This window comes from Leptonychotes weddellii, chromosome 6, assembly GCF_054177405.1.
Source record: "Leptonychotes weddellii isolate Sample4059 chromosome 6, ASM5417740v2, whole genome shotgun sequence".
NCBI lineage: Eukaryota > Metazoa > Chordata > Mammalia > Carnivora > Phocidae > Leptonychotes > Leptonychotes weddellii.
In genome coordinates this window covers 138,221,753-138,234,166 of record NC_138374.1, presented here as the reverse complement: position 1 = coordinate 138,234,166, position 12,414 = coordinate 138,221,753, and the positions used below count along the sequence as shown (strand labels likewise).

The 12,414-nt window shown below is 48.9% G+C and overlaps 1 protein-coding gene and 1 long non-coding RNA gene across 4 annotated transcripts in view; one reads left to right on the top strand and one right to left on the bottom strand.

The window, feature by feature from the left end:
- Positions 1-299: 299 nt before the first annotated feature.
- Positions 300-12,414, bottom strand: part of LOC145722416 (uncharacterized) — a 130,724-nt gene continuing 118,609 nt past the window's right edge. The window contains exons 2-3 of the long non-coding RNA XR_014146717.1: positions 1,819-3,309; positions 300-1,592 (exon numbers count right to left, since the gene is read on the bottom strand). This is a non-coding gene — a long non-coding RNA (uncharacterized LOC145722416). The remainder of the gene's footprint in view (positions 1,593-1,818; positions 3,310-12,414) is intronic.
- The window catches only part of INTS3 (integrator complex subunit 3), a 41,990-nt gene continuing 34,760 nt past the window's right edge, over positions 5,185-12,414 (top strand). The window contains exons 1-2 of one of the 3 annotated variants that reach the window (XM_081825559.1): positions 5,185-5,405; positions 5,764-5,958. In XM_081825559.1, the coding sequence (XP_081681685.1) occupies positions 5,815-5,958 (144 nt within the window). In that variant the 5' untranslated portion in view covers positions 5,185-5,405; positions 5,764-5,814. Of the gene's footprint in view, positions 5,959-12,414 lie in introns of all 3 variants that reach the window. The other 2 variants (XM_081825558.1, XM_081825557.1) reach the window with 2 other exon arrangements.

Below are 12,414 nucleotides of genomic sequence, written 5' to 3'. Positions count from 1 at the left end.
ATCAGTGACAGTCAAATCCTCCCTTTGCAATTTCACAAATCTGATGATTGGAAGGATTTTCCGTATACTAGTTTCTGGCTCTGTATATTTCAAACCTTGTTTCTCCTGTACTAACTACATGCTTCCAGGGCTCAGAATTTAGGGTATGTTCACACAGTCTCTAACCCCGTGCCCGTAATAATGCTGGATAAGTCTGCTTAGTTGATAGGAGAGTATTCCTATCTCTGAGCCACCAGGCGCCCCTACTTTAGTAAGTTAAAAAAAAAAAAAAGGTAGAATTGTAAGTTAGAAATTTCCAAATCACTCCATTTTTCCACTTTGTATTAACAAAGTGGCAGTACGATGTAGGGGTAAAGTGTGCTTGCCCTGGGGCTCCTTGGGTTCAGATCCTGGCTATATTAGTTTGCTCAGGCTACTGCAACAAAACACTATAGACCTGGTAGCTTAAACAACAGAAATGTCTCAGTTCTGGAGGCTGGGAAGTCTGAGATCAGAGCGCAGGCAATGTAGGGTTCATTCGGAGGCTTGCACTTATCACCATTTTGCTGCCTGAGCTCACATGACCTCTTCTTTGTGTACCTGTTGTGTAGTAAGGGAGGGCCCTTTTATAAGGGCACTAATCCCATCATGAGGGCCCTACCCTCATGACCTCATTTAAATCTAATTACCTCCCAGAGGTCTGGTCTCTAAATACCAGCACACTGGGGGCTTCCACATATGAATTTGGAGGGACACAATTCAGTTCTACATTTCCTAAGTCCTACATTTCCTAAACCATATGACCTGTACAAATTATTAAACATCTCTGTGGGGGCGCCTGGGGGGCTCAGTCGGTTAAGCATCTGCCTTCAGCTCAGGTCACGGTCCTGATGAGCCCCACATCCATTGGGCTCTCTGATCAGCAGGGAGCCTGCTTCCCCTGCCTCTCTGCCTGCTGCTCACCTACTTGTGATAAATATTTTATTTATTTATCAGAGAGAGTGAGAGCAAGAGAGATCACAGATGGAGAGGGAGAAGCAGACTCGCCACTGAGCGGGGAGCCCGATGTGGGGCTTGATCCCAGAACCCGGAGATCATGACCCGAGCCGAAGGCAGATGCTTAACCAACTGAGCCACCCAGGCACCCCAATAAATAAAATCTTAAAAAAAAACCCACAACAACCAACAACTTCTCTGTGCCTCAGTTTTATTATCTGTAAAGTGGAGAAGACAATACTACTTAAATCAAGGTGTAATGAATTAAAACATGAAGTATTGGAATGATGCAGGGCATGTAGCAAGCTCTTGATAAGTTTCATTTTATTCATATGTATATAAGAAGGGAAAAAAAAGTAAAAAAAAGGGGCACCTGGCTGGCTCAGTCCGTGGAGGATGTGACTCTTGATCTTGGGGTTCTAAGTTCAAGCCCCACGTTGGGTGTAGAGCTTACTTAATTTAAAAAAATGTGTATAAAATTAGAGCTTATTTTCTGACTAAAGTATTGGAGAAAGGGAGGTATGCTTTCCTACTATCATATATATTTTTTGTTTTGCTTTTTTAAGATTTTATTTTTAAGTAATCCCTACACCCAACATGGGCTTTAACTTAAGAACCTGAGATCAAGGGGTGCCTGGGTGGCTCAGTTGGTTAAGCGGCTGCCTTCGGCTCAGGTCATGATCCTGGAGTCCCTGGATGGAGTCCCTGGATCGAGTCCCGCATCGGGCTCCCTGCTCAGCAGGGAGTCTGCTTCTCCCTCTGACCCTCCCCCTTCTCATGTGCTCTCTCTCATTCTCTCTCTCTCAAATAAATAAATAAAATCTTAAAAAAAAAAAAAAGAACCTGAGATCAAAAGTCGCACACTCCACAGACTGAGCCAGCCAGGGGCCCCAAAATATTGACTATTACAAAAGTTTTTTTTTTTTTAAAGATTTTTTTAATTTATTCATTCGAGACACAGAGATACAGAGAGAGAACATGAGCAGGGGGAGAAGCAGAGGGAGGGGGAGAAGCAGGCCCCCCGCTGAGCAGGAGCCTGATGCGGGGCTCGATCTCAGGACCCTGGGATCATGACCTGAGCCGAAAGCAGACGCTTAACCATCTGAGCCACCCAGGCGCCCGCTTTTAAAAAATTTAATCTCTACACTCAACATGGGGCTCAAACTCATGACCCTGAGACCAATAGTTGCATGCACTTCCGACTGAGTCAGCCAGGTATTTTTGAGTAAGGTATTTTTAAAGAAGTACTACATTTACATGGTGCTTAATTAAAAAACCACCCAAGTGATGAGGGAGCAGAAGGCAAGCTGAGGACAAAGCACAAGCTAACACCCTGCACCCCCCCCCCACCACCACCACTGTGGGATACTTGTGACATTCCTCAGGCCCTCCTGGATGCCCTAAAACTGGGGGAAAGGAAAAACAAATGGTTAACTGATAAAGATCACAGTCCTGCAGGACATGAGTCTCCCTCAGTTTACAAATGTCTTAGTGATTTACAAGGAAAAAGCATTCTTATTGATAGCCTAACTTCCAGAGATCCATAGACTTAATTTCCTGGGCCCTAACATCACCCTCCCCTCCATAGTGATGTGGAAAACAAAGGTAAAAGGAAATGCAGGTAAAATTAAACTTCCTTATCAACTGTAGCCGTTGACAAGGACTTGTGATAGTAATATTCCTCCAGAAAATTCCCAACTTTTTTTTTTTTTAAGATTTATTTATTTATTTGACAGAGAGAGCGCATAAGCAAGGGGAGCAGCAGGCAGAGGGAGAGAGAGGCTCTACTGAACAGAGAGCAGAGAGTGTGGCTCAGTCCTAGGACCCTGGGATCAGGACATGAGCCAAAGGCAGACACTTAACTGACTGAGTCACCCAGGCACCCCAAACCCCCAACTGTCTTAATGTTAATACTTTACTAGAGGGAAAACCAACCTCACCTTGACAATGGCAAGGCCTCCAGTATCCTGAAAGTCTTCTTTAGCATATCAAAGTCCTTCTGGACATCTCCCTTTTTCCTTACTTCCCCCAACTCCCTAATATATAATCAGCCATTCCTCACAACCCCAGTGCAGCAGCTCTTTCTGCCCATAGGCCCTGTCCCCGTGCTTTATTAAAATCACCTTTTTTGGGGGCGCCTGGATGGCTCAGTGGTTGAGTGTCTGCCTTCAGCTCGGGTCATGGTCCCAGGGTCCTGGGATCAAGTCCAGCATCAGGCTCCCTGCTCCGCGGGAAGCCTGCTTCTCCCTCTCCCATTCCCCCTGCTTGTGTTCCTGCTCTTCCTGTCTCTCTCTCTGTCAAATAAATAAAATCTTAAAAAAAAAAAAAAATCACCTTTTTTGGGGCACCTGGGTGGCTCAGACGGTTAAGCATCTGCCTTCAGCTCAGGTCATGATCCCGGAGTCCTGGGATGGAGTCCCACATCGGGCTCCTTGCTCAGCAGGAAGCCTGCTTCTCCCTCTGCCTGCCACTTCCCCCTGCTTGTGCTCTCTCTCTCACAAATAAATAAATAAAACCTTTAAAAAATAATAAAATAAAATCACCTTTTTTTGCACCAAAGACATCTCAAGAATTCTTTCTTGGCCATGGGCTCCGGACCTCACCAATGTTCCAAAACTCATCAAAAACATATACAGTAAAAGGTTTCTCTCCCACCCCATCTCCCAGGCAGCCAGTCTCCTACCCAAAGACAACAAATATTACTGGGGTTTTGTGTATGCTTTCAGAGATAGTCTCTGTATTTACACATATGGGTGTCTATTTCCCCAGTTCCCACTTTTAAAAACCCACACACAAAGAGAAGCATGAACACAGTGTTTTAAACCTAACTTTTCTTTGTTCGCCTAATGTATCTTTGTGTTTCAGTGACCCATAGTAATGTTATTGTAATGACAAGTATGTATTCTTCAGAGACTAATGCAGTGCTGTGCACCTAGAAGGAATCCAAAGCACAGTCAAACAGAACGAAACTTTCTGAGCTATAAGGGTAGAGATCAGCCAGTCCGCTTCATTTTACAGGCAGGATAATTTATAGAAAGTCAAAATAACTTGCCTAAGGTCTTAGAGTTAATATATACAATAAAGTAATGAATGAGAGTCAATTGAAAGGATTATCCACACCATTCCCATGCACGTGTATAGATAGCTAAAATATTAAGCCCTAACAAGTGTAGCAATAAATAGAATCCCCTGTGGTGTTAACTAATATCTGTACAATTTCAGTTTAAAAAGTAATCTCACTGGGGCGCCTGGGTGGCTCAGTCGTTCAGCGTCTGCCTTCGGCTCGGGTCATGATCCCAGGGTCCTGGGATCGAGCCCCGCATCGGGCTCCCTGCTCAGCGGGAAGCCTGCTTCTCCCTCTCCCACTCCCCCTGCTTGTGTTCCCTCTCTCGCTGTCTCTCTCTGTCAAATAAATAAATAAAATCTTTTAAAAAAATAAAAATAAAAGTAATCTCACACCCTGAGGAAATGGAAAACGCTGTCGGGCCAGGAAGCAGAAGTGCACTCAGGGATACACCGCGCTCACAATACACGCGCCGGGCCTCCCTGGGCTGTGGGTAAGAGACGACTTCAGCGACAGGGGTCAGACCCAGAGCCTCAGCACAAGGATGGAGATGGTTCTGTCACTCAGCAACCCGGCTAGTGCGGGCACGACTCTAGGGATCTGGACTGCCCGAGTGGGTCCATGCACTGTTTTTTGCCGCAGCTGACGGCACTCGCGTGAGCACACGCTTACTTGTGCGATGCACGCTCAGCTCTGGGAGCTGGCTCCGTGCCACCTGACGGTCTCTGTCCTGGGACGGCGAGGGTTAGGCAACGCTCCCCGCCTTGTACGGTCAGCTCGCGCAAGGCCTCCGCTCTCCTAGGCCAGGTGGGGACGCGGCAAAAGCTCTCGCACCCACCCACGCTCCACAAGGAGGGGGAAGGAAGACGGAGGCTAGCGCCGCGCACGCGCGCCAGGGCAAGCCCGTCAGCGCGCGCAGGCGCAGCCTCCCCTTCCTGATCGCCTCGCGCTCCCACCCCTCTCCGAGAAGTCTTCCCGTCCCGCCCCCCGAGAGGAACGGGGGATGCGATTGGTCACTCTGGTTGTCCATCAGGCCGGTCTCACTGCCATTGGCAGCCGGGGAAAAGGCCGGTCGGCCGCCGTCGCCCTGCCCCTGAGAGGCTCCGCGCCACCGCGGAAGCCGCGATTGGCGGAGGCCGGGCCGGAGGCCGCTCGCTTCCGGTCTCCGCGAGTCCTCCCCGCTGCCGCCGCCGCCGCCGCCCTCAGCCTCCCCGCCCCCCGCCCTTCCACCATGGCCGCCTGTGTGTGGTGTGGGGAGAAGCTGGTCCTCCGTGTCCTCCTGTAGCGCTCACTGCCTCACCCTCACCCCTAGGGGCCGGATCCAAAGGAACCTCGCTCCCCAGCCCTTCGGGCCCCAGCCAGAAAGGTTTCCTACCCCCTACCTCAGGGGCAGGACTCCTCTTTCCCTCACCTCCTGAGGCAGAAACTTAGGATTTTCTCTGCCTCTCTTAGCGTCAGAAGCCAGAAAGGGCTCCCCTTCCACTTCAGGGCCTCTCCTGCCTTCCCCGGAGGTGCAGACCCTCACCCCAGCACACCCGGGAGCTGGCGGCCTTCCCTCAGCACTGCCACTCCAGACACGGGACCTAGAGGGCCGTCCGCCTTCGCGTCCTCCACAGGAGCGGCCTTTCGGAGAGGAGGGCGGGGCGGACAGCACGGGGACCCTTCCCGACCCCACTCGTCCCTCTTGCCCCCAGGCTCTGGCACCCGGAGTTCGTAATTTCTAGGACTTCCTGCCCGTCCACCCCCTGGCCTCCTCCCGTCTCTTGGCCACAGCCATGGAGTTACAGAAGGGAAAGGGGGCAGCAGCAGCAGCTGCTTCGGGAGCAGCGGGAGGTGGAGGAGGAGCGGGAGCAGGAGCCCCAGGAGGGGGGAGGCTGCTACTTTCAACCAGTTTGGATGCCAAGGATGAGTTAGAGGAGGTAGGTGTGGGGGTGGGGAAGGGAGTTAAGAAACTGGGCTGAGGAGGGGTACCGGAGCGGGTACGGGGTGGGGGGTCGGGAGGAGGCCTTCAGGGGTTTTCTGAGGCAGCACGAGCACCGCTCCAGACTTCCTGCTCCAGAAGGAAGGAGCGCGGGCCAACTTCCTGGACAGGTTGTCATAGCAACAGCCGCCACTAGGATGAGGATGGGTGGGGGGGTGTGGATGAGGAAGGGAAGCACCGTCCAGATCTGCCGAGTTTATTTTTGACATTCTTTTCCACTCAGAGACCACACGTATCCTTCATACCTGTCCTGCTTCAGACGGGGTCCCGTGTTGAGTTGACAAGTACCGTGTGTGTGTGTGCGTGTGTGTGGGTGTGTGTGTGTAGGTGTGTAGGTGTCTGGGGGGCTGACAGGAGTCCGCACTGGCTTCATGTGGATGTAGTCAGTTGAGCGCGATGTGCACTGGGCATTTGAAGACCCAGGGAACAGTGATGTTTAGTTAGGGTACCATCAACTACAGCTTCTGTCCTTCAGAAGCTGATAGCACACACGCGAGGGTGCTGAGAAAGAGGGTCGAGTGAAGTCACACAGGGTAGTTGACCCTCTACTCCCCAACTTGTTCCCCTCCTCTTGTCCCTGACAGCCCAGAGTGCTGCTACTCGGGTAGAGTCACAGGAATAGGAGACCCAGAACTGAGAAGGGACTGCTAAGCTGTTTGTAAGACCTAGTGCATTCAACTCTGTGGTTATCCAGGGACAGGAAGAGCGCAAGAACAGGGTCTGGCTCTTCCCTGACCATTTCCCTGCTTTTTAAAAAATCTTGTTTTATTTTAATTTTTTATTTTTTATTTATTTATTTATTTTTAATAATTTATTTATTTGACAGAGACACAGCAAGAGAGGGAACACAAGCAGGGGGATGGGAAAGGGAGAAGCAGTCTTCCCGCGGAGCAGGGAGCCCAATGTGGGGCTCGATCCCAGGACCCTGGGATCATGACCTGAGCTGAAGGCAGACACTTAACGACTGAGCCACCCACGCGCCCCTGATTTTATGTTTTTAAAGGTTTTATTTATTTGAGAGAGAGAGCTTCAGACAGAGAGCATGAATGGGGGGGTAGAGGGAGGGGAAGGGAAGTGGACTCCCCGCTGAGCAGGGAGCCCAATATGGGGTTCGATCCCAGGACCCTGGGATCATGACCTGAGCCGAAGGCAGACGCTTAACTGACTGAACCACCCAGGCGCCCCTAAAAATTTTATTAAAGAATTTATTTATTTGACAGCACAAGCAGGGGGAGCGGCAGGCAGAGGGAGAGGGAGAAGCAGGCTCCCCAGTGAGCAGGGAGCCCAATGCTGGACTCGATGCCAGGACCCTGGGTTCATGACCTGAGCCGAAGGTGGATGCTTAACGACTGAGCCCGCAGGCTTCCCCATTTCCCTGCTTCTAACTTTGTCACTGCCCTTTATCAGATAGTAGAGGGTGGGCAGGCAGATAGGTGGAATTCATAGTTTAGATTTGAAAAAAAGTGTTGGTTCAGATACAAAATGATGGAATGTATATGCAGAAATGAACTTTGCAAATCAAGGTGGCTGGATATAACTTTGCAGATCATCCATTGGCAAATGTCTGCTCACAGGCTGGTTTTCCATCCTGCTTCTCCCCCCTAATTCTGTGTGCATTTAGAGAAATCAAAGTTTTTCTGCTGTTGTTTTTATCAGCTAAGGTAGATACAATTAGGAAAATAAACAATGCTACTAAAAATAATGTATTCCCGAAACAAATAAAAATGACTGTAGGAATGTCTAGCACTTTGAATTATCCACTTTTTAAGAAATGGCCATTGTCATTGTCAAAGTATTTGTTGAGCCCAGTGTTCTGGTACAGCATCTCTAAAATTGTAGAAAGAAAATAGTTGACTGCCTTTGATCCCTCCACCAGATTGGGTGGAGGGGAAAAGCCCCCAGGCGTTGGACAAAAATCTGTTTATTCCCCACCCTGATTGCTAGAGGGTTCATCCTGCCTCTGCTCATTTGTACCACAGAGTAGTACAGCATCCTGTTCTGAACAGTGACATGTTTGCTAGGGGACTCAGTGATAGGGCAGGAGGGGACCATAAAAGAGAGGAAGCATTTATTTTTTTGCTTTTTTGGACTGAGAGTGAACTTTCAACTGTTTCCAGAGAGAAGGGGGAGGGAGGGTCTCTCTCTCCCTCTCCCCCTTCTTTTCCTCCTGTCCTTCCTGGTGTAGATGTTTCCCAGCATTTCTTGGCTCTCCCTTTTCCTTCTTTGGCCTTTACCCTTTGCATTTGAATTTTCCATGTTTTTAACCCATGTGTGTGGTTCCCACTGGACCAGAGTGTCCCTAAGGGCAAGACTTGCTGGCTTCTTCCTCTGGGTCTCCCCACAGAGCTCTGCATACAGAAGTTATCAAAACCTGCTGTTGACTGGTCTCTTTGTTCTGGTGTGGTATTTTCCACCACAGGCCTACCTATTGCCCAGGAACACAGAGGTAGCTTCCTAATGGTAGATGCCTCCTGTGTGCTGTCTCATAGGAAAATGGGATAAGGGAGACCCAAGTCTGCTTTGCAGAGCTTATCATCTGAAGACTGAGTTAGCATACCCATAAGGAAGGTGGAAAAAAAGGGCACCCCCAAAACCTGGTAGTGAAGAGGCTGGGGTCATTATAGCTGAGTGTGATGAGGAAAGGCCCCTTAGACTCCTGGTGTATGAAACACTGCTGAAGAACATCCCAGCCAGGAGCTGTGACTCTTACCCAAGGGAGCATTTGTTGCATCATTTCTTTTCTTTGGCCTTGTTTCTTTCTTTGAAGGGGAAATTCTTGCCCATCCCATTCCAATTTGGGGAATGAGATAAAAACAGTGCCAGAGGGGCACCTGGGTGGCTCAGTTGTTAAGCGTCTGCCTTTGGCTCAGGTCATGATCCCAGGGTCCTGGGATTGAGCCCCGCATCGAGCTCCCTGTTCCATGGGGAGTCTGCTTCTCCCTCTCCCACTCCCCCTGCTTGTGTTCCCTCTCTTACTATGTCTCTCTGTCAAATAAATAAATAAAATCTTAAAAAAAAAAAATAGTGCCAGAGATTGGAGGCGTTTAGAACATGCAACTCCTAGTCTCCCGGTCCACAGCTCCTGCTCATTCCTCTCTGGGAAGGACCTGGTCTACTTTGAAGTCAGGCTGAAAGTTGGAGCTGTGGCTCAAACAAGTCAGAACTTCCTCTTAAGCTATGGACAGGTCTTAGGGCTGCATTGGGTAGAGGTACATCCCTTATAGGTGTTCTCCAAGGGGTAATTCATACCTTGTCTCTGAAGAATCTCCAGGGAACAGGGTTTGAGTCATCTCTAATTTTTCCCCCAAAATCCTCATTGCACTTATAAGTGACTCTTGGCTGTAGAGTACTTGGAACCCAGCTTATTCAGTAACTCCTTACTGATGTGGGCTCTTGGGGATTTTGTAGGTTGGAACATACCTTCTTTTACTGAAGACAGTGGAGTTTGCTCTTTCAGGGCCACTGTCTTCCAATAAGAGAGCAGTATTTAATATATATTTTTTCCAGACTGTATGTTCACTTGTCTGAGGGAGCGGAAACTGGGAGGTTAGAGGGATTTCTCTAACTTCAGTCCTAAGCTTCAGGTATATACTGGCAACCTAGAAGGCCTTCCCCTACTCTGCCCCTGCTCTGTCTACTGCTGCTGTCATGGAGAACATGGTCAGGTAATCTTGGTACTAGAAAAGTTATTTCAGAAGCTCCTAGAGATGATAAATATTTACTCAGCTCTTTGAGGTGCTGTCATGGAGGGCTTACTCTGAACAGAGCCACTCTGCCAGTAATTGTTGGCAACTGCATGTATGATTCCATGTTTACTAAGGGCCTCTGGGGACTGGGGGGGAAGCAGGGTACTGCTACTTGTTTGTAGGGATTTTGACTTCCTACAGCCCTCTTTGACAGGATGTGGTCCTTCTGTCGGTCTGAAAGTTTTGTAATTCCTTCTCCCATCCCTGTTTGGAAAAATGATTCCTGTAGTTTGGAAAGAGCAGCATCTTTTACATTTCATTGCCTGGAAAGGACTGGCCCTCACATTTCTTTCCTCATCACTTTTATCCGTGCATCCAAATTCTGGACTCTCCTACTTCCTACATCCTTAGCTGGGCCTCGCTGTTCCAAGAGGCCACTGTTCTTGACTGGGCAGTGACCCATAGAACTGACTCAAGCCTCTGAATGGAGCTTAGACTAAGGAGGGGCCTAGAGAAACCTGGTTCTGTCCAAGGTCTCTGTGTGTTACATCATAGCCAGAAACTTGGCCATTCCATAGGCTGATCCTCATTGCATAAGGATCTTGGTGCAAGGTCCAACAGTCAGGCCTCCTCCCACCTCCCGTACCCTTCCTTTCCTCTTCTCTCCTAGAAGGCAAACGTTTACAGAGGGTAATTAGGAGAGGAAGCTTTTCAGCCTGGTCAGGGACTTAACCCGTGTCCTATAGTAGGAGGGCTCAGTTTTCAGGAATCTTCAAGGACATGCCATTAGAAGTAGTAGCAGATTGGGTGCCTGGGGGGCTCAGTCGGTTAAGCAACTGCCTTCGGCTCAGGTCCTGATCCCGGAGTCCTGGGATCAAGCCCCACATCGGGCTCCCGGCTCGGTGGGGAGCCTGCTTCTCCCTCTGACCCTCTCCCCTCTCATGCTGTTTCTCTCTCTCTCTCTCTCAAATAAATAAATAAATAAAATCTTAAAAAAAAAAGGAAGTAGTAGCAGATGTTGGGGAGTGGTCTGTTCTTCATAGATTTGGTTGTGCAGTTGCTGAGCTTTTTCACAAATGGAACAGATTATAATTTATTTTTTTTAAGATTTTATTTATTTATTTGACAGAGAGAGAATGAGAGAGAGAGCACATGAGAGGGGGGAGGGTCAGAGGGAGAAGCAGACTCCCTGCTGAGCAGGGAGCCCGATGCGGGACTCGATTCAGGGACTCCAGGATCATGACCTGAGCCGAAGGCAGTCGCTTAACCAACTGAGCCACCCAGGCGCCCCAGAACAGATTATAATTTAACTGAGACTGTATGCTAGATGTTTTCACATATGTTATCTTGTGTAATAGGAATAGGGTTTTTAAAAAAATTAATTTTGGGGCGCTTGGGTGGCTCAGTTGGTTAAGCGACTGCCTTCGGCTCAGGTCATGATCCCGGAGTCCCGGGATCGAGTCCTGCATCGGGCTCCCTGCTCAGCGAGGAGCCTGCTTCTCCCTCTGACCCTCCCCCACTCATGTACTCTCTCTCTCTCTCTCATTCACGCTCTCTCAAAATAAATAAATAAATCTAAAAAAAAAATTTAATTTTGTGAGAGAGGAATGCAAGAACATGGGAGCTCGAGCATGAGTGGGGGAGGGGCAGAGGGAGTGGAAGAGAGAGAATCTCAAGCAGACTCCCTGCTGAGTGCGGAGCCTGACATGGGGCTCAGTCCCAGGACCCTGAGATCATGATCTGAGCTGAAATTGAGTCAGACACCCAACCAACTGAACAACCCAGGCGCCCCTATTTCTATTTTTCAGATAAGAAAAACCAGGGTTTAGAGAGGCTAAGGAACTCACCCAAGATTAGCTTAAGACTAGCACGTAGTGGGGGGATCCTTCTATACCATGCTTGTCAGTGTGCTCATTAGCTAGCTGCTGTTTACTGCTTGCATCTCTGTTGATTCAGCAGAGACCTCTTCCTTTGAGTAGAAAGTAATATCTAGAATTTTAGGATGCTGTGCTGCTGCTTGTTCACCTGCGCTGGGTAAGCGGGACTTAGCTGCTGGAGGAACTGATTCTCTAATCACTGATAGCTATCTTGGGTTAGAGAGGGATACAATTTATTTGTTTGTTTGTTTGCCAGAGAGAGCACAAGCAGGGGGAGCAGCAGGCAGAGGCAGAGGGAGAAACAGGCTCCCTGCTGAGCAAGGAGCCTGAAAGGGGACTCGATCCCAGGACCCTGGGATCATGACCTGAGCTGAAAGCAGATGCTTAACTGACTGAGCCACCCAGGTGTCCCGAGAGGGATACAATTTAAAAAGGGAAAATACAACCTGATGTTTTTCCTTCCCTCTCCTGCTCATGTGGGAGCTGGACTAGGTAGTGTTGGATCTCACAGCTCAGCTTTCATGTGATCTCACAGCTCCTTTTCACAAGTACACAGGTGCTGTTAAGGCAGAGTGTACTTATCTGACCTAATTTGGAGGCTAGTCAGACCTGATGGGCAATGAAATTGTAATACCTTCAAATCTGAATGGCTTTGGGCCTAATGTAAGTCAAAGTTTTGTGACTGTGGGAGCTCCTTGCCTTAATACTCAGTTCTCTGTGCCACCTTATGCTCTTGGTCAGGGATGGATATAGGCAACCTTAGGATGATGGTGAAGGGAGACACAGGATTATCTTTCATTCCTACACCTCTTTTCTTTTTTTTTTTTTTTT